Consider the following 25,311-nt stretch of genomic DNA (forward strand, 5'->3'; position numbering starts at 1 on the left):
TGTCTGGTATAGCAACAATTCAGGGATAACCTTTACTGAAAAGAAAATGGGGTTTGGGAGCAATTTCTGTTAGACATGCAGGAAGGTGATGAATTCTGCTTATTTGGTATGTTTTCCTAGGTTTTAATCAAGACAACAACACTCAGGGTTTCAGCACCTGGGAGCTTGCTTTGAAGACTGCATGCAATAATTTTCAGTCCTAGGCTCTGCACTTGGTGATTTTTAAATTTTTCCAGGGTTAAGTAACTTTAAGCTATAATATGTATTTCAAAGGGGTACAGTCTTTAGAGTTATCATTCCTGGTAAGTTACTTAAAAAGTTACTTGTTGCAGTATAACAGAATGCCACAAATAGTTAATGCTTACCTTGCAGTGATTCATTATAGAAAATGTTGGCATTTTTAATAAAACTAATATATTTCAATGAATAAAACAGGAAAGGTTTTTGAATTCAAATGTGCCATTCCTTTAATCTGAAAGTGTTATGAGTCTTTTCTTTCTCTAGATGACTCCTGATTTCTCTAGATGAAGTCTAAAAATAAAAAGGTAAATTTTCTAACAAGTCATCCTGGAGTAACAGGAATAAAGAGGAAGGTAAATCACTGTCACTTTCTTTTCTCCATGCAGTATCATGGTCAGCATCAACTGCAATACAGTTACAAGTGACTTACAATAGTTAATGTAAGAATAATGAAAGCCCTTAAACTCAATTTTCAGGACCTAAAGAAGTTTCAACAGGAAGCAGTGTTGACACCCTGTGGCTGTACCAACTGAGGGCAGCCTAACAGAGGAGAAAAGGATTTTATTTGTTCAGTACCCATGAAAAATGGGAAACAAAATTTTGTAATTTTTTTCATATATAATGTTGAAAAAGTCCTTCCCATTTTAAATGAATATTTCAGTGTCATTTTTTTGGTGTTTTTCAAAACCAGTTCTGTAAGTTAACTTCAGTGGTGCAGATTCTTACTGATTTTTCTCGACAAGAAATTACAACATAAATTTACAGTATTACAATGTATTACACTGTTGATGTTATGTTTTCTGGTTGGTTTTTTTTCCCCTTCTGGAAGAAAGTTCATATAGAAAGGAAATAGGAGCCAAACTCTGAAATCTAAAATAAGGACTAAAAGCTTTTCATTTGCTTTTCTACCCTTTGAGATGCCAGAAGCAATTTCCTCTTGAAGCTGACTTCCTTTCTGGAAGTGATTTTCGTCTCCAACCATGTTGAGGCTCTTTTCTCATTCTTTCATTCTGACTAACTTGGTTTTTTCCCCTCTGACTTTCTACCACAGTTGGGAACTTCTGGAGGTAAGTAATGACAGACAAGTTTCTCTCTAACTTTCTTTTTCAGTTCTTCTTCCCCCCTCCTGCCCCCCCTCACCCAGTCAGTCTAGAAGGACAAACAAAGCACTATTGGTGTCCTCTGCAAGAGAGCACTGATAGGGGCTGGCTGTAAATTGACGTGGCATGGAAAATCTTTGCTAGTTTGGAGCAGCTCTAATGTTGCTGCGAAATACAGGCTCCTCTTAACCAAGTTTGTAGCTTGAAATCACCATGGGCTTACTCATTCTATATTAAAAATGAATGGAAAGTACCTTCACTTTTCTGTTTGGGAACTGGACTTTTTCTGTATTTGGATTTACAGCTAATAGAAAACAAAATCAAAGGGAATTATTTGGTTACCTCTTTTTGTTGTTTGGGGTTTTTTTTCCCTGTAGTAAGAGCGACAGATCTTGCTGCTCCCCCCACCTTTTCCTGCCACTTAATCATTTCCAGATCTTGCCATGGGGTGCGGACTGAGGAAGCTGGAAGACCCAGATGATAGCAGCCCTGGAAAAATCTTTTCTACACTGAAGAGACCCCAAGTTGAAACAAAGACGGATTCTGCTTATGAATATGTGCTGCTGGATTTTACTTTAGAAGGTATTTTTTTGTGTTGTGTGTTTACTATTCTGAGATAAGAAGGAACGGGATTTAACTTAGCTCTGTCTTGTTTGACTTACAGTAAATCTTAGATACTTTTAGCAAAGCTCGCCAAAATGTAAGACTTTTATTTTGAAACACAAGTCATGACGAAGGTCCTCACTTATATAAAATTACAGTGGAAACTACCAAAGTATTTTTAACAACCAATCCCTCCAAATTACACAACTGTCCTTGTTAAGGAAGCTGGCTAAAACTGTGAGAGATTTTCCTGGTTTCCTGTGAGTCAGATACTGCCATCCGTGCTCACTTTGAATAATGGTTGTCTGAATTCAGTGTGACGGTTCAGAAAATACACTGTGCCTGAGCCTTAATTGAATAACAATTTTTTTTAAATGCACTCAACTTCTGAAAAGAGGCTGTCATTGTCCTTGTTACTTTATGCAGAAGTAAGTCTGTTCCTTCGTTGTATACCAGAAGTAACTTCCCCTCTTATGCCCACCCACCCCAGACTCTTCGTAGATATTCCTGTAAGGCTCTCAGAGTTTCATCTTACTATTTTTTCCCAAGTGCTTTACTTGTACTTGTTGAATAGTCTTTTGAAATCGTGACTGAAATGAAACAAAATCTGTATGCATAGCTGGAGGCAGACAGTGCTCTGTGGGATACTTCCTTCCCGAGGGTGTCCCGTCTCTAACAGAGCAACTCCCTGTTCCACTGAGTTGAAAACATAAACAAGCCCAGATGGCTGCCCTCGCAGAACAGACAGCTCAGTTTTGCGGTCACTTCATAGTAACTTGCATTTTAGAGCAGTCCAGTCTACTGGAAATGCTTAATAACAAGGATTTTAAGTAAATGGAGTTATTAGAAGGGCTTGATAAAGGAAGTGTAAGTACAGGGCTTACTGCAATTTCAGCAACTTTTTTATAAACAAAACTTGACTTCTGCTTAGTTTTATCTCTGATTTAAAGGACTGTAGTAATATTTTATTTAACATATAGCAGTCTTTTCATTGAAAAACTGCAAGATATTACTAGAAGACATATTCTACTAGGCTATAGTACTTGAAATCCAGCTGTATTTGTTCTGTTTATTTACACAAAGCTTCTTCCTGGCTTGTTCCTTTTGAAGAAACAAAACTCGTAGTAGTGGAAATATGCTGGAAATAAAGCTGGGCTGCCTAATGCACACATAGATTACCTCCTAATCTACTGATAATACAAAGGGTCTTTTTGAACTTGAAGAGCATTTCATATTCTTAAATAACCTGTGTTCTGGATACTTTTCCTGTGTTTTCAAGTCATGGTTTCTGAAAATGTTGTGTAAGGGACTTGTTGTAAAAGTGTTTGGGACTTTTTAAGTAAAAACATGTCAAACAACTGCAAATAAAGGTGCATATCTTTGTTTTAATAACCTAGCAGTAAAGATAAATTTTCTCCTGTTTAGTCTGATATTCAGAAATGCTGAGCTTCAGTGACCTATGAGTTACGTTTCAGATAGTTGCCCAGCTTTTTTTAGGTTTTTGACTGTAAGCAAGTGGATTTGTAGCCACAGGTGTCTGTCTGTTGAATAGTCCTAGCTGTGTATGTATATGACCCTAAAATACTCTTTGTTTGGAGTCTCTCTCCTTTTTAGAGCCAAGATAATGAATACTGAAAAAAAATTACGTATATACTGTCTTGGAGGCATTTCTGAATTCTGAGTGCTTCTGAAATGTGGGGATTGGCTAAAGTACTGTGGAAAATGTTGGGCTCTTTTTTTTTTCTTCAGTCAAACTTGGTCATATACTTGTTGCTACTTGAATATCCTTTGGCTAAATGAAACATCAGTGAGATCCTTCTATCACTTCACACCAAAGTTTTGACTCTGCTATCAAGTTGTGTTGTGTATCTTCATGGCACTTATTCAATGTCTTGCCAATTTTCAGAGCAAGGTCTTCCCCTACAAAGATTTCTGTTTGCCTGAGTGATTTGTGCCACTGGATCTCACACTGAGTGAAACAGAGAATCAGTATTTAATAAAAGTCTTTTTAAGATCCTGCAGTGAGCTATGTCCTGCATCAAGATAAAAGTACAGCAAGCCATAAGTGTGTCACTTCAGTTCAGTTTGCCTTATTCTGTGCTTTGTCAGGGATATGCTGCGTGAAGTGCAAATGAACCTGCTGGAAAGACTTTCAGCAGTCCCAGGTCTTCTCCCAAGCCATGATGCAGATTAGGTCAACCATGCTGTAGCCTAAATTTGCTGGCTGGAGTCCTTGTGCATCTTAACTAGTTATTAACAGTGCACTGAACCTTGGCCTCTTCCTTTCTAGTCCCCAAAATGTTCCCATCCCTACTGTAAAAATTGGCTTTGAGTTCCATGGAGGATGATCTGCATCAGGAGAGTCCCAAGCAAGAAATGCCTATCAGTGATTGTAAATTCTGAGGTCTCAATCATGAGGCATATCTCAGTTACAAAAACACAATGCTGTTTTTTCAGGTCATTTTAACCAGAAAATAGCAATAGTTTAAATATTTCTACTGAAGCAGAATGCTTATGCTTTGTCCACAACCCTCCTAATGGGGAAAAGAAGGAATATTGATGCAGCCCACTAAGATGGACAAGCTGTGAAGTTCTTGTCACTCCGAATAAAAATATGAATATGTATGAAATAGCTGATTTGTTGTCATCTTCAGTGTCCTGTGTCAGAATCTTACCATGCAGCTGCCAAGTTGGCTGTAGTTCTGGTATTGGTTAAAATGTTTTGGCTACCTGTTGACAGCACATCAGGAAGGAAATTTGGTTAATGAAAAAGGCTCAAGACATTTGCACAATCAGTGAAGTGATGGTCATGTTGCATCATTCCTGCTTTTTCAGCTTGTGGGCTGTGAAGCAATTATTTCTCAATACGTGTCTCCTGGATTTACTGAGTGGATCATGGGACTGAGGTATTGCCAAGGGCAAAATATCATCCCTTTACGAAAGAGGATGAAAACTTTGGCAAACCTGTGCTGGCATAATCACTCCTCTGTTGCTGTCTGTGTATGAATGTTGATTTCCTGCTCTCTGAGAGCATCCACAGTTCCAGTTGTACTTGAGAGGATTGGGAATTACTGCCCCGTGGGGAGAGGCTGAGGGAGCTGGGGTTGTTTAGCCTGGAGAAGAGGAGGCTCAGAGGTGACCTCAGCACTGTCTAGAACTACCTGAAGGGAAGTTCTGGCCAGCTGAGGGTTGGTCTCTTCTCCCAGGCACTCAGCAATAGGACAAGGGGGCACGATGGGCTCAAGCTCTGCCAGGGGAAATTTAAGTTGGAGATCAGAAAAAAATTCTTTCCAGAGAGAGTAATCAGGCATTGGAATGGGCTGCCCAGAGAGGGGGTGGATTCCCCATCCCTGGAGGTTTTTAAACACAAATTGGACGTGGCACTGAGTGCCATGATCTGGTAAAGGGACTGGAGTTGGACCAAGGGTTGGACTTGATGATCTCAGAGGTCTTTTCCAACCCAATTGATTGTATGATTCTATGGTTCTATGATCAGACTGACTGTAGCAGAACAGATCATCTGTTACCAGTGTGGAATCTTTTTTCTCTGTGCAGCAACTGTGGATCAGACTGTTCAAAAAAGGTTCTCCAGAAAGTTTTGCTTTTACCTGTGCTGTTTTCCCCAATAACTCTGTGTTCTTGGTGTGGCCCATTGATACCTGCACACACTGAGGGGTCCTCCTCAGAAATTACACACCCCAGGCTTACTTAGGTGACGTGAGAAAGGAACTGGGACTATGTAAAAATGTCAACCTACGTTTCACAGAACACTTCTAAGGGAAAAAACATCAAGAAAAATTAATTGTTGTAGGATTAAATCTGTTACACAGGAACTTACCTCAAAACTAGGTTGAAGAATACTGCATCAGTATGTTTAAGGCTTTGGCTGGATGAAATAATTGCTTTAAGCTCAGCCCTGTTGTGTGTTTAGGTGTTAATTCATCTGTTAAATCAGCTTGGCAAACTTAGATCAAACAGAAAATGTTGCCAAGTATGTTAAAAATAGATCATGCTAAGTTGTAAAAATAGTTACTTCAAGTAGTTGAATGCTGTTGAATCTGTGAATAATCCACTTTTTCTTGTATAGATAAAACTGTAGCTTTTTAGAAAATGCCTTGGGATAGGATTTACATAAAAGGACTTCACCTAAGACATATATGGATGGATATACACAGTATCAGATGCTTCTCTTCTGTTTTCAATGCTTTTAGCTTCCTCAAATCCAGAAGTTATCAAGATCAGTTCTGTGCTGGATATTGCACCTCAGGTGGAAGAGTATTACAGCCAAGGATATGTTGTGGGAGCTGTTCATCCCATTATGCTGCCAATTGGACGGAGAAGGAGTTTCCCTGCAAGTCACATGTATCGGGTGGTACTTTCACGATTAAAATTAAGGTAACAGGGAAATAATTTGAATATACTCATCCAGTACTTAAGCCATTTGTAAGTGGATTGCTCAACATGGATAACTTGTTATCAGTTTGAAATGAGTGCCTCAGAGAATCAAATTAACTGCTCTGTGTCTAGAAAGGGTGAGCAAGTTAATAATGTTTTTTTAATCAACGCTAAGCACACGATAGGTGAATGTTTACTTTGCCTTAGTAAATGTCAAAAAAATCTGAACTGTAATATCATCTGTCTTAGAACCTGCAGGAAAGAAAAGATGAACCAAAACAATAGGAGAGTAATAAGCTGTTCTAAATTATTTGGTGTCTGCTTTTCCTTTGTTTTCAAAATGTCTCTGTTTTCACTTTTCCCAGGGAAAATAACATGTAATTTGTGAATTGGCTTGTCAGAGACAGCTTGGGTTTTTTTCTTATTAAGGAGGAGGTAATCATTCTCTGATCGGAGGTGTGGCATCTCCCTCGGTGTCAAAACCAAGCTCCTGTAAGAGTTTGTTCCAGCTCCACAGTCTTGTTTTATTACTCCTATTTTCACTGTCTTATAATCACCATGTGATCATACAGAACATGCACAAAAAATGTTACCTTTAGTTCCTTTGAAGGCAAGGAATATAACCTGTTGTTCTTTGAAAAGCAAATTTCTTACTGCGTTAAAGGCTCTTGTGCTTCCCCTTCTCTCCTGAGTCCTTATGTGAAAGATTCTTTCACTTATTTGGAGAACTGGAAGGATATGAATTGGAACCTGCACGCCCTGCCACTCCAGTAATGCTTCTATAAAATGTGTTCATTTGAGGGAACTTCTGAGACCCTTTGCTTAAACAAGTGTTTTCCAGTAGCTCCTACAGCTTAACCTTTGAGTTCATCTGCGAACAAGGTGAATGTTTTTCATGTGGGCAAAAGCCTGAGTAGGAGGGTGCTGCTCTCTGGAACTGAGGCTCCTAAGAGCTCCCACAAGTCACCTTATCCCTGTAGGTGTGGCATCCTTATGAAGTTGTTTTTTGAACCTTTAGCCCTTGAATAGGTGAATGATGAGACCAGCCTGTGTGTGAAAATGTTTATGTAGATTCCCAGTTTCCTGTGCAGGTGTCACATGTACTTGTGTTGGTCTTGCTACAGGCAAATAGGCCTTCCCTGACTCCTGTGTGGAAAGTAACATTTTATATTTCAGTGTGTCTAATTCAAATGTTTATGTGAATGAAGCATCAAATAAAATCCTGTTGTATTATTGATGTACACTAAATATATCTGAGTAATAATCCAACTGCCTTTAGATGGAACATGATCAGTACTATTCTATAACTGTAAATGGAAGTTAGAGCTTGTCACTTCTTAAATCTGAGAGATTTAAACATTATCTAGCTCTCAGTAATTTTTGTGCATTGTATTTCTAGTATTTCCCTGTTTCATATGACAGCTGCAACTCCACTTTAGTTACAAAAACTAAGCAGCAGCATGTTAAGTGTAAAAGAACCATTTCTATTCATAGTGTTTTCTCCAGAATTGAACTTGTTTTGTGCTCACTAAGTTTATAGTTTAAATTTGTATTCTTTGCCTTATTTGAGACTCTTGCATTTATTTATTACAAAAGCAGAGCTGTTTATCAGTAAAGCTCAATTTCCAAAAGATGTCTATGGACAGCCTTCAGATGAAATGCCTGTTAACTATTCATATTCTTACCATGGCATTGTAACACATAATATCTGTCACTTTGTATAAGAAACAGAACAAAACACCAAAACCCACTGAGTTCTAAAAAGTATGAAGAAGCATTGTCAGAATTCCCTAACTATTCCAAAAGAAAAGGATTCTATATGCCAGCCTTTGCCCAAGTTAGCAGCAAACTCCTGACAAAGACTGCTTTCTTTCTGTTCCAGCCAGAAACACGCAGCACCCAGAGGACAAAGGCACCCCAGGCTGGTGATTGAGGAATGTCCTTTAATGTATGAAACACTGACAAATGAGGCAGTGAAAGAACTGTTAGAAAAGGTAATGGAGCCTTTTTCCAGCTTCTCTGACTTTTGTTGCTATCATATGTGTAAGTTATATTCAGTAATTTTTATGGTTTTAGTTTTGTCTTTATTTCATAGAAGCTACAAAGTGAAAAGAGTTCTTTTTCTTCACTAGTTGATTTTTCTAATGTAGGACTTAGTATTGATCCCTGTGAAGCTTTGGGAGACTGGCTGGTGATGCCACTGAAAGCAGAATCAGGCCCAAACTCAGTCATTCTTTATTAAATGCTTGTATGTCATGGAAAGAAGTTGAGGAAAAAGCATATTGGAGATCTTTTATCATACTTGAAATTATCAAAATTGTTTAAATTTTCTAAATGGCTTGTTTTGACTTTGTCAGGCATTTCAAATTTAAAGTGTGATTCCATTACGCACTTACACAATATGCCAATTGCCAGGTTAGTGGTGTAGAGTACCAAAGATTACAAGGAAGAGCACCCCTGAAATGAGCAGTGATGCTGTCTTAGCACATCTAATACAGTAGTGTAGGAGAATAATTTGATTTTAAAATGTTCTCAGTGTTTTAAAAAAATTAATCCAGTAAAAAATTGCTTCTATCTTTTAAAGATCTGAAACAATAAGATTTTGTGGCATTTCAGGGAAAAGATGATCATATTGCCTGTTTATTCTCTATATTGCTTGTTAAATTTAAAATTATTCTGGTTGTGAAGCAGCAACTCTGTATAATCAGCAATTACCTTATTGTATGATTGCTGTACTAACAGTAGTAGTAGAGAGTAACACTTCAGTCTACTGTGATGCTAATAAGGGGTTGTTGTACCATCAGCTGTTTGATTGTTATCAAATTGAAAATTGATAATCCATTACTTCAAGTGATTTCTTCTTTCTGCATTGAGGCTTCTTTATTTACCTGGGAAGATTTTCCTTCACAAAGAAGCTTGTGGAATCACCTTCCTAAATGTCAGCATTCCATATCCCAGAAAAAACCAAACTCCAAGAACAGACACATCCCACAGGTGGCACAGATGTTACAGCTGTATACTGAGACTTCAGTGCAGAGAAAGACATGCCACGTGCAGAAGGAGTTGGGGACTTCCATTTTCTTCCAGCTCTTCCCTTTCTCTGCTCCTTCGCTGTTCTCAGTAATAATGAAGCTGAGTAGCCTCGAAGGGAACTGGGGGATAATGAATCATGGCACATGACAGAGATATTTCTGTAGTATTGGAGGTCAGTATTTTTAGTACAACTGGTATCACATGTTTAAAGCAACAATATTATTTATTGCTCCACTATACTGCTTGTCACCGCATCACAGTAAATTAAATCCTTCAGGTTTGTTCTAAATGAAGGACTTGGTATGCCCTGAAGTCAGTTCTAGTGCTGGCCACCTTTCTTGGCTCAACTCCAGAGACATGATGGAAAACTTCCATTTCCTTTGAACCATGGGCAGTGTTAAAGACAAGCCACCCTTCTGTAGTTCACTGTTAGGCCTTCAGAAGAAAAAGTTCCATGCAATTCTAAAATGACTTTGCAGCTACATTTCTGTTGTGTTACAGGTTAACGAATCTGCTAAAAGAGGAAAGAAGTTTGTGGGATTTGTGACACAACCTTTTCCTCAGCCTAAAGCCTGTAATGGAACGAGCACAGATGGAAGTGCAGAGCTGGAAGCAACGCTGGGCAGAAGAAACAGGGACCACAGAAGAGACAATTTTGATGAAAACTATGAAAACTGGAATGAGGGTACATTGAGTGGTCACTCCTCTGAGAGTGGGATAGAGGAGGAAATGCAAGGAAAAAGCAGACTATTGGAAGATTCAGATTTCCAGTTTGGAAAAGAAGTCAGCCCTTCTAAACCACAAAAAGGAGATGGTAATAAATGTTGCTTATTTATTGTTAAGGTGCTGGAAAAAATAGAGCTGTTCTATCAACACTGGCTCAGGATGAAGCCTCTGTATATGAATATACAAATACATGTGTATTTCTAAAAAAAAGTTGCCAGTTAAAAAAGTGGAAGAAATATTTACCTTCTGCTCTGTGTATGCAAGGCTGTGGCAACATGTTAAAATAATTAAGTTTTCACATTGGATATTATAAATGTACTGTCCAAATTCTAGTTTATAATTTAAGAAAAAGGAAAACCACAAATCAAAGCCCCAGAATTGCCCACAATCTAATTCTGACTTGAAATGTGGCACAAACAGGTAGCTTTGTGGTTGTCTTTTATCTTAGAAGGATTAATTGTTGTAAAACGTTTTCCTAGATGCATATTGTTTTTTACTTAATATTAAATCATAAACCAGTAATGGATTTCAAGAATATATTGATTCCAGTTGTGCCTGTTTCAAAGGTGACAGAGAGCCCCTTCCAGCCAGAGCTGTAATTTTACATTCTTCTGGCCAACTCACATAATGTACAGCAAACAAATCCATTCATAATGGATTCTTTCTGGTTAATGTGCCTTCAAGAAGCATCCTGAAAGAGGCCACTTAAATTAATGCATTGACCATGAAATCAAAGACGATAACTGTTACAAAATTAATCTACTAGAGACAAGTAAGCATTAGAAGTATAGGAAGAGAAAGTATAATTGAAAATGTTGGTGGAGTAGTAGACAAGTTGTAGAAGAAATGAGAGGCTTAATATAAAGTGTGTGAAAGATTGCCTGCAACATTGACTGCTGATACTCTTAAGTGTTGGCTGCTGAGAGGAGAAGGTGTAAAGGAAGGAGTAAAATGAAGCATGAGAACTAATGCAAGGCAGCACTGTGTGGAAAACAGGCAGCGTGAAACTTACATGTCAGGCTGCATTTTGATATAATAGGTTCTTCCCTGATGGGCCAGAAATGTTCTATTTGCCCTCAAAAGCAACCTTTTCACTTCCCTGTTAAGAGTAAAGCAGCAGTTTGTAGACTGTCTAAGAACAATGCTAAGCAAAGAGATGGTCAATATCCCTCTTATTGTTAACACCTGAGTAAAAGCAGTTCTCATACAAGTGAGCCCTCATAGCATAATCTCTTTAAAGCTTAGCTCTTTTCTTACAGCTTGAAATAGCAGGTTTGGTATATGTGGCAAAATAGAAGTCCCACAAGGAAAGAGCAGGAAACTCCTGGTTCTGTTCAGGAGTATTGTTTGTGCAGCCTGGTGTGAGCAGGTGGGTTGGCAGCCACTGCATCCCCTGCATGCCATGCTCCCAGGAAACTTCTCAAAGCTTCAGAGAGGAGATGCCAGGCCTCTCTGTACTAGTCAAATGGTAAAGTCACTGGAGTTCATAAGGCTGAGCTTCTGGAAACTTAACCTTTCTTGGTATATGTTGTATGTAACCATTATTTAAAAAAATACTGATGTGAATTTTCAAAGGAAGCCTTATTCCTGTGCAGGTATGTCCTGCCATGTCAGCGTGCTGTTTTCATAAACCTCTGCTCAAAAGAAGCAGAACTATGTCCAAGTTCCAGATTTTGGGGTCATAACATACTAATTTTACATCACATTTTGTCTTATTCTATTAAATTTCTACTATAATACACAGCTTGGAAACTTCTGTAGACATGAGCAATTGAATAGTTGTATTGGGAAACAGGTTTTTTTTCCAACGAATAAGTAAGTGATCTCACTTTAGTCTAAGGGAAAGTAAATTAAGTTTTGTCAGGATAAGTGTATTTATAACCACCTGTGAAGGGGATAAAATAAAACCATAGCAAGGAGAGTCATCTCTTACTGCAAGTTCAAACTTTTGTTCTGAATTTAGTCTACCTTGTTCCAGGCACCTGATGTCACTTGCAGTGGGTGAGGTAACACCTCTCAGGACAGAGGGGTTCTCCCAGGTGCTGGTTCAGATTACTTGTGCTACAAATCATCCTTTGGAAATCTCTGTTTCTGGAGGGACTTGCTTCTTATGTGGGGTCATCTAAGCCGTGTTCCTTTGTTTTGGCAGTGTGAATACTTTGGTGTTTAGAGATTGTTTTTAATTGATTAGGCTGCTCAGCAGTGTTAGACCACCTGGGAACGTTTTTGGGGAACTGCTTTGTGTTATTTCCCCACAGCAGTGAAACACGAGTGTGTTTGTGGAACACATTGATATAGCTCGGACTTAGTCACTTGCACCAGTGATTTCCTAAAATGCTGTGGATCTGTGAATTTTAGTTGTTGATGAATGCCTGTTTGGACTGGTTCTGTAACAGTGGTGTATTAATACCTACATATAAAATGATTTGAGATATGTAGGTTTTGTATGTTTAACTGAGAAACCCCAGCAGTCAACTAATTATACCACCACTTAAATAACCTTCAGAAAAATAATGGGTAAAAATCAATATTGTACAAGGCATGCCTTATATTTGCAAACTTACATCTTTAGTTATTATAATTTCAAATATTTGTAGCCAGAAGTTCTCAGAGTGGCCGAAATTAAACCTGTTTCCAGTGGTTTCTTCTTAGCTCTTGTGTATTTCTTCTTTATGCAAAGCCCACCTACCTAAAAGGTCCAGTGGCAGCCCAACTGCAGTTAGGTCACATTTTCCTCATATACCCAAGTGTGTCTCCCCTCACACCTTGTCCTGAGTGTGTCTGGGCCTCAGGCAGAGTACAGTCATGTCAAGGAACAATTATTAAAACTGTTACTTAGAATTAGAAATAAGAGATTAATAATATTTTTAATTGTGGAGCACTGTCCTTCAGAGGTTCATTTCTCTTCCTTTCTCTTTTCTTAGACAAACTGTATACAGTCTTCAATGTTTTTGATGATGATTCCACCTGCTGGACCTATCACGAAGGTGTGTTGTCTATGAAAGTAACCAGGAAGGGGCCAGTTGTTAGCACTCTGGAAGCAGACTGGCTAGAATTAACTACATTTTATTATAAACAAGGATTATCCTTAGTTGATTCTTTTGTACACTGGGAAACTTCTAAAGGTGAGTACTGTCTCAGAATATCATGAGGTTTTTACTTGTTTATGTAGAACTGCATAACTTGAAGAAAAATAAGATGTTGCTTTGCTTCTTGGTATGAAGGTCAATATGTAAACATGTCCAGATAATCTATTGTAAATTTGTAGAATCTGATATCTAAAAAGGGAATAATTGGTTTTCTGGCCAGTTACAGGTTTAAGTAATGGAAATTTCTACTTTGTTTTGTCAAATTGAGAATTTCCAAAGCAGGAAACGAGTGTAATTTCTTCAGCTCTTTGCTGGGCTTAAAAATTCATTCCAAAACATGAAACTGCATTAGAATTTGCTTTTCTGGTCAGATGTGGACATATGTAGAGAAATCTGGTTTTGTCCTTGCATTTGGCTGTGGGCAGATCCTCCAGGACTTGTTCACACAGCTTGGAGAGAGGTCTTCCCTGGTCCCTCCTGCTTCCTGTGCTCTCCTGCAGGAATCTCCATTGACAGGCAAACTGATAAGATAGAGCTCTAGGCCACAGGGTTTTCAAATTTACTTTTTCATTCTGCCAGTTTCAGTCCGATACCCAGTTTTACTGTGGACAGATCCTGCTAGCTCTGTGAGTTCCCAGCTTTCAGCCCTGGTGTCAGCAGTGCCACTGCTGGACAGGCCCCTGCACACCCTGCTGAGCCCAAAGTCCTGCCCTGGGGCAGAGCTTGTACCACTGCTGACAACAGAGGCAGCTCTTGGCTGGCCCGAGTGTCTGGAACTGTGAAACTCTGTTGGTGGTAAAAATATGTAATTAAGAGATTCATTTCCATTTGAACTGAATTTGCCTGAAAGCCAAAAATAGCGTTGCAAAAAATAGTCAGTAGCTACAGTTGTGCCATTGCTGGAAAAAATGTGAAGAGAATGGTAGTTACCCTCGTGTTAGGTACAGACCAAGACAAACTGACCCAAATAATGCATTCTGAAACTAATAACTATTTAACAAATGTTGTTTGATGTTGTCTGAAACCTGGACTTTATACTTCTGCAAGGTGCTGCTTTGGTTGAATTTGTACATGTCTTGCTTGTCCCAAGTTTCAAGTTGTTGGTGTTGCTTTTCAATGAATTGTGGCAGTTAAGTGTAAGCAGGAAAAACAAAGGGCTGCAGTGGAGAAACGTTTTTGTAAAACGTTGGCTGAAAAGGTTTTTGCAATGCTCAGGCTGATTATCAAGAGCATTAGATAATTAATGTGTTCAAGTGGCTTTCATAAGTCATTTTATGTCTGCCTCTTACATGAATTATACAAGGAGGGTAAAGTTACTGGGACTTTGAGTAGTTGTTATATTTATTATGCCTCATGCTTTTTATCTGATAATTCTGATTTAAAATAATATGCATTCATCTCCTTTGCAAGGCAGAGCTTAAATTGAAGAAAAAATGTAAAACAAACTCTGTAAAAGCTAAATTATGTGGGCTCTTCAAAAACAAAATCCTGAAACACTGACAGCTCCTCAGTTTTCATTGCTCTCTGCCATAAAATAAATTTAGTGACTGTCGGAGGCACAGAAGCTCATCAGAGATGTACCTCAGATGGAATTTGGCAGCTGGTCTCTCTCAAACTGCATGTTTTGTGCACATAAACAGTCTAATGACACAGTTCCAAAGTCCTCTTTTTTGCTCTGAAATTATTATTCCTATTTATTCAAGTCAGTGGAAGAAGAAAATTTCCTTGGGAGAAGTAAAGATGAGAATTCAGACTCCTGATTTTCAATACAGAGTTTTTTAGAGCTGGAAAAGAGCTCTCTGGAGATCTCTTACAGTTCACTGAGGGGTGGCTTTGGCAGCTGTTGAAATTTATCTTTGCAGCTGTTGTCCAACAACAGTTTCACAGGCTTCCCATTCCCCACATAGACAAGATCTGCCTGCTCTTCTCTGTGTGAGTAACTACCCCATCTTTAATACCCAGGCAATAACATACTTTCTCCAGTATTGGAGGGGATTTAAGTCTCCTATTCTGTGGATTACATCATTTTACTGTACAAAATGTAGTTTGAATTTGTCAGCTGTCAAGGTACATCTCCACAAAAGGCTTCCTGAAGGCTCTTGGGAGCAGCAAAGCCAGAACATGAACCAATATCTGATGCACAGCTTTAGTTTGAGCCAACCGGATGCTCTCGGGCTTGGACGTGTGAGTCAGGGAGCCATGCTCTGAAACTTCCTTCCCATCAGGAATCTTCCTACAATTACTTATGCTTCAGGCTCTTCCTGTGCCCATTTCTGGTTTTTAAGTAGCAGTAGTTAGGCTTTGCACTTGAAGGTTCCCTTGTCTCTGTGTTCTCTCCCACCACACCAGAAGGCTCATTGTTGTCTGGCAAACGATACCGAGGCTGAACGAAGAGGGTTTGTGCCTGTTCCCTCTGCAGGGTGTATGTTGGATACAGGAATTCAGATTGGAGCATGGAAGGGGTTAATGCTTTTGAGAAAAATCAAATAGTTCAGAGTTCAGTTTGTATAGAAAAAAAATGGATTTGAATATTAAGTTGACTTGCATGCTTCCAAGTTGTAACTAGATGCAGAAATAACCACAAATTTGAGTTTGCTGAGCACAAGTCCTATGAGGAAAGGCTGAGGGAGCTGGGGGTGTTTAGTCTGGAGAAGAGGAGGCTCAGGGGAGACCTCATCACTGTCTACAGCTACCTGAAAGGATGTTGTAGCCAGGTGGGGATTGGTCTCTTCTCTCAGGCAACCAACAGTAGGACAAGAGGGCACGGGCTTAAGCTCTGCCACGGGAGGTTTAGGTTGGGTATCAGGAAGAAATTCTTTACAGAGAGAGTGGTCAGGCATTGGAATGGCCTGCCCAGGGAGGTGGTGGATTCTCCAACCCTGGAGGTTTTTAAACTGAGATTGGACGTGGCTCTGAGTGCCATGATCTGATAATCACAGTGGGGTTGGATTAAGGGCTGGACTTGATATCTCAGAAGTCTCTTCCAACCCAACTGGTTCTAAGGTTCTATGAAGTTTATTTTAGAGGAATGTTTAAGGGAGGGGAAAAAACCATCCCATGTGTACTTCTTTGTAGTGTATCAACAAAAACTTTGTTCATCTTCACAGGGGACTATTTGCCCAAATCTTTGGAAGGATTATTTATCTATGAAGAAGAAGGTGCTGGGGTTCCAGGTCCTAACAGGAAAGGAAATGATGCGATAGTTGTTGAACAATGGACAGTCATTGAGGTAAATTGGTGATTATTTAGCAATGCTGTTTGCTACTTGTATTTTTGTGCTTTTTATCTTGAGATACTTGTGCTACTGCTGGGTAAATGTTCAGGATGGTCTCCTGAAGCCACTTGCACAGGCTAAACTGAAGCCTTGAATCATACAAGTGAAGTCAGGTTTGTGGCTATTGGTGAAGGTGCATAAAAGAAAAACACTGGAGGGATTCTGGCTTGACATTTACAAGTGTTCAAACCAACAAATAACCACCAAAGAAAACGTTTGGGGTGGGGGGTGGTGTTTGAGACCAATTTAGATATAATTTCAACAGATGCAGATCACACTGATAGTGTGAAGTATTTTTAAATAAGAAGGAGAAGAAGATAGCTAGAACTAAAAACAGGAGAAAATTGATAGCGATTTAATGATGGTTTTCAGATGTATATTTTTATTATAATTTTACTGCTAAATATGAAATAAGATTACAGCAATAAAATGATTTTTTAAAAAAATAAATCCATTATAGGATTACTGGTACCAATGACATCTGAAATTAATTGGTTTTGGAGGATATTAAGGGCTTACTTATGAAATATCCAGTGATAAATACAGTTACCAATGTGAGAAGAATCAACATAACTTGTATATTGAAAAAAACCTCACCAAAATCTTAAGTATATAGATAGGTGAGATGCTCAGTCTTCACATGTGAAGTAAAAATAAATGCATAATTGAGACCTATTGCGATGTTTTAAAAGTTTTAGGCACTAATTTAGGGAAGGGACAAGCTGAACAAGTGAGATGTGCTTTGAATTGAATGTCTTGCTGAATCAGGGGTCATACCTAATGTTAATAAATTATTTTTCCTTCGTTTTTGTAGTCTTGACCTTTCAAATTGTTTTCAGTTTAAAGAGTGAATCTCCACCAAACAAGTTTGTCATCTCAAAGGATTCTCTTACTAAAAGTTAGAGGAGTTGTAATTGTGTAGAAATGCAAATAAAACCTGTACAGAGTCTCTTTACTACTTTTTATAATTATTAATGTAGGGGTGTGAAATTAAAACAGATTATGGACCTTTACTGCACACGCTGGCTGAGTTTGGATGGCTCCTGACCTGTGTCCTGCCCACACCCATCGTGCGACATGACAGGTACCAACTGTGCCCTTTGGTGTATTCCTCTCAAAATTATCCAATAGTTACTTGCATATTTCAGTGGAAAAGAAAGAAAAATGCTAATCATATTAAATGTATATAAAACTTGAGATGTAAGTAGCATTGTTGTGGAATCTTCTACCATGTTGTCTTAGGACTGCTGGTTTCAGTGAGTCTAATGTTTAGATTTACACAATGTATTTTAATTTTAGAATTCAAGATTTTATTTAGAAAATGTTTTGCCACATATCCAGCCCCCAGCGATGGGGTTACTCATGTGCTTCAAGTTTAAACAAGTGTTGCAATATTTCACTAATTTAGGACTCTGGTGAATGAGTAGTTTAGGTGATGGAACAAGTCATGATGTCACAAGACAGTCATGCAGTATTTATTGTAAATAAGGGTGGAGATTGTGCTAATTCAACAAGTTATTGAGCTGTTTCTCTTCTTTAATACAGACACTGTGGTTCACTTCAAAGGCAGTACCAAACTACTGAATTTCAGTTCTCTGGTTGCAATATTTATTTAAGTGACTGAGTGCACTCAGTCTAAATAAGAAGAGCTAAATAGGAGACCTGGGTCCCCCATAAGGTTCCAAACTTTTTTTTAACCCCACCCAAAAAGTACTGTGCTTTCCATCACAGGATCAAGTTAATAAAATGGCAAATGAAACACTGGATTAAGCACTCTTAATGCCCCTCATCTCTTTTTTTTTTTTTTTAAGTTCTCCCATTAGATTAAGGTTGCCAAGCCTTGAAAACAACCAGATGTAGCGAGGCATGGCTTAGGGCTCATTAACAATCATGAATGAGTGAATGACTTGAGTAATCTTTGGATCCCAGATCTCACTGTGTTAAATCAAGACAGCATGAAAAAGATTGAATGAAAGGTTCTACAAACTCCTGCAAGGAAGTGGCAGTTCTGTTCAAGTGATTTGACATAATTGAATCAACTCACCCCTGTGACAAGGAAGCTTTTCTGGTCAGGAAATAGGTGTTGGGCTTCTTTGGCTGTGGTTTTCTTAATAGTTGATCTTAACCAACTGGTTAAGTGCAAAGACAGAAGTGGTAAAACAGTATGGCATGTTCTGTTACTTTTGTTATAAGGGTCTCTCTGTGTTTTGTTTTCTTTTGAATGAAGTAGTTTCCAGAATACAAAACAAAATTATTTTCCTTTAATGACTTCAATAATTTTGTGGTCTAAATGTATCAGCTTTGAACATGGTGACTTATAAGGGTCTATGAACTGCCGAGCTTGTTTCTTCATAAACAGCTGAAATTTTGGCCAAATTTTAGAGCTTGAGAGTAAGTCTTCAGAATCTGAATCTAGTCTTTGAAGGTTGTCAGTGGACAATCAGAGAGAGATTTTTAGTAGTCATGGTGTGCTGTGAATCACAGAATGAGAGATTTCTTAACTTTCCATCTCTTGTGTCCCCAGGCAGTGTAACTGAGCCATCCCTGCAGGGTCTGGGCAGGCAGGGCCGGGAATGGCCTGGGCAGCTGCTCAGGAACACACTCGAGTGTCAGTCTGTGCTGCAGCAGGACAAGTGGTGCTTGTGCCTCGTGGGTTGCAGGGTCAGGTGAAAGAAGTGAAGTGCTGAAAGAAAAAAAGTGGGAGAAACACAGATTGATCAGACTGGAGCTGTTCTTGAATTAGTAAGAAGGCAATATATCAACCAGATATGTAAGCAGTGATAGATTCCTCAAATAGTGTTGATCCCAGATGTGAAACAACCAGCCCATTCATAGCAGTGTTCTTGGTAAAGGGGGTTAATCCCAGCCAAATCTGGAGCTGGATTCATTTTGTATCCACACTAGAATAATTCAAAGTAATAAAAAGCATTTGTTTTCTGGCCTACATGGTTGGGTAGGAGTCTGCATGAATTGTCTAATACTTGTTATCCCACTGTGGCTTGTGAGTTACTCTTGGAAGAAATAGAGTGAATTGTGTTTTATGTGCATGTGGTATATCTCATATATAGCTGTTCAATCTTTTTTTTAAAAAAAAGTAAAAATAAAACAACCCCATGAACAAGAATTCCTAATTAGGAATTGAGTTCATAAGAGTTGGAAAATGAACATCTTCCTGTCCTGATGGCCTAAGCAGTGATTGATAACTGCTATTTTTAGGCATTGCTGTTGGTATTTAGAGGAGAAGAAATTCCTGGATGGTTACTGTGTGTCTGATACGAACGATGCCATTACTGTGGTGGTGGTGGGTTATTCTAGGAATGCAAGTTCAGTGTCTCAATAAAGAAGGGGACTTTATGCTGCTCAGCAGCTGGGGGTTTTTCCCAGACTTGGAACTCTGACCTCAAAACCCAGCCTGAATATTAACAGGCTGCAGAAACACTGACAAAAAGAAAAGAAACAACATTTTGGGATGATCTGGCAAATTCATATTTTCATTTTATTTTTTAAAAAGAATTTGTGCACAGTATCTGGAAAATTTTTCTCTATTATCCTCATTCTTACTTGCTGTAGTACTTTGCTTTTTTCAGTTTTCTGCTCTTTCTGGCTGAAAAACTTTCCATCATCTCAGATCTCCTGTGATCTGTTCCCTGGATGTTGTGCCCACTTCTTGTCTGCAGACACAGAGTGTGACCAGCTGTGGGGTGTGAGGGGATTGTCATGCACTTATGGGTTCCTTTTTAGGCGTTTGCATGGTTGGGATTTGAAACAGTTTAAAAAAACCACTTGGCTGTCCTGTCTTGTTCCCCTGTGGTTTTGTTGTTGTTTAAAGTGTTTAATTTTTTGCAGGTGTTTTTCTCCATAAAATACAATGTCCTGCTGTGGGGAGTGTTGCCCCATGTGGTGGCTGAATGCCAAGGGTCACTGTCCTGTTTCTGGCAGGGTCTGTGCATCTGTTCAGTCCTTCAACTCCTGCTGCAGTGGCTAAATGGGTTGTAGGAAACATTTCCTTGAGAAAAAGTTCTCCTTGCTGTTACAGACAGAGCATAAATGTCATTTTTGAAACATACACAGTGGCCATTTTGTGCAACATTTGCAAAACAAATGTGGGTCTTGGTTTGTTTTTTGGTCAGCACACTATAGAAGGCATAGGAGGTGCCCTCTTCTGACTGGGATTTTTTTTTCCCCAGGGATATGAGAAAAGAGAGCATGAAAAAATGCCTATGGTATAATATTTGTTGTATCCATGCATGTCTTGGGTATTTAAACCGTGTCAACAGTCAATAAAGAGATTTTTTGTCCAAAAAAAGGAGACCATAAAGAATACCAGATAGACCCACAATAATATCAGTGACCTAAAGAGGCCCCTACATTATATACAAGTCTTACTTAATTGGTAAATGTCTTCCAGGTGAGAATTTGAAAGTAATTATGCCAAGTTCAGAATATCAATAGCAAGAATAAAATTAGTACTCCTTTTAGGAGTTAAATCTAGTAAGTATTGCTGCATTTTTTTAGTGTATTATCATGAGTTTGTAGAATTTCATACTTGTTTGTGGTTGAAAATTAGAATTATTTCTAAAGTTTTTTCCAATTTTTCATTAAAAAAATCCTTTAAGCCAGGACAGTTGGTATCCCAGACTGGTGTCTGTCTCATGACTGAAGTCTGGATGCTGTTCAGCTCCAGAGGAGTGCAAAGTTTTGTTCTGAGAAATACACAAAAAACCCTGAATAGATGAAACGGGCTTACTATCTTATTTCTTTTGGTCATTTTTAAGATAACTTGGTCTAACTTCTATTTGAAGTGCTTTGTAAATAAAATACTCAATGCATTAAAAAAATCTGTAGAAATCAGAGCCATGGGAGTACTACTGACCTTCTGGCTTGATGAGTGTTTTGGGGAGCTTAAATATAGACATGTAAGAGGACAAATGTTTTGCCCATCCAGCATAAACAGGCAGGCAAATTGCTGATGTTTCAACAAAAGTCTCTGTTGTTCTTCATCACTCTTAAGAGAGAGAAAAAGGCTTCAGCAGCCTCACTCTGCATTGACCTTTATTTCCCTCCCCTGATTACTGCAGTCCCTGAAGATGGGCAAGGCAGACTCTGAGCAGTGCAGTGCAAAACCACTGACTTTGGTTATTGATTTATCATGGCTCACCACTTAATCTCTGTCTTCAAAATGCCCTGACTTGGGAGGTAAAGAGGGAATGTGGAAACATGAGGGAAGCTGTGGAGCTTCCCTTGCTGCAAGCACTTTTTCTCATTTAAATTCTGTGGAAATCCCACTGTCATTGAGTTCTTTGTGAATTAAGCTCATAGCAGCTTTGTCGTGTGTGGCATTTTAATAAGGTCAGACTGAGAAAATTGTTAATTTACTTATTGTCTGCTCCCATTCGTGTCCTTTTTCTGTTCTAGTAGAATTTGTACAAGCTGTAGCTTAATGTTTGGGGGTTTTTCTAGTCTCTGAAGGAATGCAGACACTGTTACAAAATAAGCCGTAGGCTCTTCCCCATGCCAGAGGCTGCTCAGCCTTCCTGCTTACAAGATGGATTTCCCAGTTGATTTTATTAAAACAGACATAACTGAGGTGTAGGGAGAAATATGTAACCAAGTGGAATAAGGCTGCAGGACTGTGGATTTACTTGTGATGACAAAATCTTAACACGTTTTCTTTTAATGAGTGCAAACCGTGAGGTAGAGAAGAGACTCTTGGAGAAGGCAACCTTGTTAGCTTAAGGAAATGAATGGATTTGTTCTCCTGCATTCCTGTTTTTCCCATGAGCTGGAGTTTGAGAGTTCTCCACTCTTGTCCAAGGAACACGTGCAAAGATATGCCATGACCTGAGTTCAGCTGGGCTGAAAGGAAGTTTGTGAGGGGCCAAACACAAATCACAAACCCATCATCACCAACTACTGATCTGGGTACCTGCACACTGAATAGCTGTCTGTGCTGGGAGCTCTTCTCCTAGGAGCAGTTTTAATTCCTGATTTTTTTCCTGGGCAAATCTCTAATGTTAAATATAAATTAACTCTCAGTTGTAGCCCTGTCATGCAACATGACCAAGTTACCTTAACTTGGTCTGTGCTGTTACCCTTGTGACATACCCATACTGAAGTAAAAGCTACATTATTTTAGTAGTTCTTTCTGTAATGTTATGCAAAATGATACTGTTTTATGACTGATAGAATAGGTAAAATCATAAATATTTCAATTGACCTCACTATGTCTGTTTGGTGTTTCTATTTTGCTGCTTGTCTTTAGTGCACTCTTGAATCTGTAGTCACCCTTTTACTGAAGTATTTATGTCTTCCTGTATAAACATGAAAGTCTTACTGAATGCTGCCCAGAAGCAGGAGCTGGGGGGAGAGGAGCTTATAATATCTGATATTTAGAAGAGCACTGGAATTTTTTGAGCTCTCATTGTAGAGTTCTGGTCTTGAAATTCTCTGCACTTTGTCAGTGACACAGAGTTGGGCTTTGTAGTACCTGTGCTATCAATGGGGTGACCTGTGTTCTGGTGGAAAGGTGATGGAAATATGTTCTCTTGAAGTTTTAATGTATTTATCACCACAACCAAGAGTGTAGGACTTCTGAAACATCATGTCAGTAGAATCTGATTAGGTCTTGAGGAACAACTTTCTTCACCTTGTGGTGTTTATTTTCCTACAAGGATTTCTTTTGGAAGAAAAGAAACTTCTTGGTCTACCACAACAATATTAACATCTGTAGAAGTTCAGGACTGAAGTTGCACCTTTTTTTTTCTTTATTTATCTTACTAAAATACTCTCTGGTGCTTCCTGTGCTGGTACCTCCCTCATACAAAACAGTCATTTGTCTCACTGGTGAGGAGCTTATTAAAACTGAGCTGAGTCCTTTTATCTATAGCTGGTAAAGGCAACAAGCTTATCCTGCTGGGTCAGATGTCACGCTACAACCAGAGAACAACTTGGATTTAACAGTAAAGAATGTTAATTCCCAAGTTCCATGCCACAAAGTGTTGAGATACTTGTTGAAGCTGTGAGATCTGTTGAGATTGGACCTGGTTGTTATGGCATTAATAGGCAGTAATATGTTGCTGTATATTTGACAGTGAAGATTAGCTCAAAGAAAGACTCATGGGGGTTTGGTGCAGACATAAAGGTGCAGACTTGGATTAAAAGGAGGAGGTCTGGGACTGAAACTTCCACGAGTCCACATATTAAATAACTCCAGTCATAGTAATACAAGTTATTGGTCTGTCCATATTTTTATGTGCATCACCTTAACCCAGCTGTTTGCTTCTATTTTTGAAAAAGTGTGTTTACAGAACTATGCAGGAATTAATATACCAGTTAATGCTTGTAGCTTGTCCTCTTCTTACTCATGGACTTACAGAACTTAAAGCTGACTTTGAAACGTATGACTGTGTTTGTGACAATTATTGCCTTTAAAACATTGTAACTATTTTCTTCACATTTTAGTGAAGGAAATCTTGCTACAAAGCAAGTAATTTTTCTTCAGAGACCTGTTATGTGGAGTTCTGCTGTCCAGACACCAGAGGTGAGTAACATGTTTATGGTATTAATGTTAGAAAAAGTACTTTTCTTTGCCATATCTTTGGCCATCCCGTGGTGGGTTTCAATCATTTTTCATTTCTAGATTCCAACAGCTGTCCAACCTTTCTCCATTCAACACGGTTTTCCTGTGATAGCCTTAAGCAGCTATGAATGTTTTCACTCATGTCCAGCACCAGAGTAGTGCCTTTACTTACAGACTCACTCATGGCATTTTATACAGTGATACCTGGCTGTTTCCTTGTCCTTTTATATAAATACTTTCACGAGTCTCTGAATTTCTTGCAGTCATGTTTGATTTTTCTCTCTTTTACTTCCTATTCAGTCTGTTACCATCGTCTGTGCTTTCCTCTGTTTAGTATTTCTAAAATATGGTCTTCCTTTTTTTGTTTTTCTCCAGGCTTTTGCTTCAGCCTGACTTCCTTCTCACTGTGTCCCCTGACAATTAGTACTTCCATTCCTGGGAGAACTGCCTTCAACATGCCCAGTTCAAGTCCTGTTTTATTTTTTTGTCACTGTCTCAATTCCCACCTAGTTCTTGTACACTGTAGTTCATTTCCTCATTTACAAAACTGGAGCTTCTGCTTTTTTCTCTTCAGTGTTCAGTGTAGTCTCCCTTGCCAGTGTCTTAATCTTCTCTTTCATTCATACCCTCTTCTAAATTCTGCCAGGGGGATTTTCTCCTTTAACCACCCTCGCTGTTGAAAGCACCTTCAGCTTTCAAACCTTCTGCCCCTGCTTTCATGCCTGACTTTGTAGTCTCTACTTTCCTTCCTAATGAACTTCTGAAAGTGTGTTTTGGAACATAATTTTGATAGCAATATGGTAAAAATATATAAATTAAAATATACTAAATATATAAATATAAAAAATATGCCAGTGATTATAACATAAAAAACTGCTTTCCTACTTTTTCAATACTCTATCTAGTAAGGACATGAACTCTTGATAGGAGAACTCTTCCCTTTGCAAGGGGGATATTAATGTTACTTCTAACTGTGTCTCTTAAAAGGCAGCAGAACTTCAGTCTGAGGAACTGATGAGTCTTTGAGATGTGGTTTAAATTTAAAATAGGAAGTATTATGCTCACAGTTTAAATTCTTTCACCCAGTTGTGAGATGATAAACAGCTTTGGCTTATACAAATAAAATGGTGTGGTTTGTTACTTACTGTTTCACTTTGTTGTAATGGGAAACCTTTGACTTAAGTGTTAAACATACTGGAAGTAAACAAGAAATAGCTGATTTGTAGCTATTTACATCAGGATTTCTGTGTTTAAAATCTGAACAAACTTAAT

General features: G+C 38.6%; 1 protein-coding gene across 3 annotated transcripts in view; it reads left to right on the forward strand.

Annotated features, from left to right (window-relative positions):
• Positions 1 to 1,205: 1,205 nt before the first annotated feature.
• The window catches only part of RFTN2 (raftlin family member 2), a 32,308-nt gene continuing 8,202 nt past the window's right edge, over positions 1,206 to 25,311 (forward strand). The window contains exons 1-9 of one of the 3 annotated variants that reach the window (XM_071562609.1): positions 1,206 to 1,307; positions 1,718 to 1,922; positions 6,155 to 6,338; positions 8,221 to 8,332; positions 9,873 to 10,185; positions 13,022 to 13,222; positions 16,294 to 16,415; positions 17,441 to 17,544; positions 23,922 to 24,000. In XM_071562609.1, coding sequence (XP_071418710.1) covers positions 1,784 to 1,922; positions 6,155 to 6,338; positions 8,221 to 8,332; positions 9,873 to 10,185; positions 13,022 to 13,222; positions 16,294 to 16,415; positions 17,441 to 17,544; positions 23,922 to 24,000 — 1,254 coding nt within the window. In that variant the 5' untranslated portion in view covers positions 1,206 to 1,307; positions 1,718 to 1,783. The remainder of the gene's footprint in view (positions 1,308 to 1,717; positions 1,923 to 6,154; positions 6,339 to 8,220; positions 8,333 to 9,872; positions 10,186 to 13,021; positions 13,223 to 16,293; positions 16,416 to 17,440; positions 17,545 to 23,921; positions 24,001 to 25,311) is intronic. The other 2 variants (XM_071562611.1, XM_071562610.1) reach the window with 2 other exon arrangements.

This window comes from Pithys albifrons, chromosome 8, assembly GCF_047495875.1.
Source record: "Pithys albifrons albifrons isolate INPA30051 chromosome 8, PitAlb_v1, whole genome shotgun sequence".
NCBI lineage: Eukaryota > Metazoa > Chordata > Aves > Passeriformes > Thamnophilidae > Pithys > Pithys albifrons.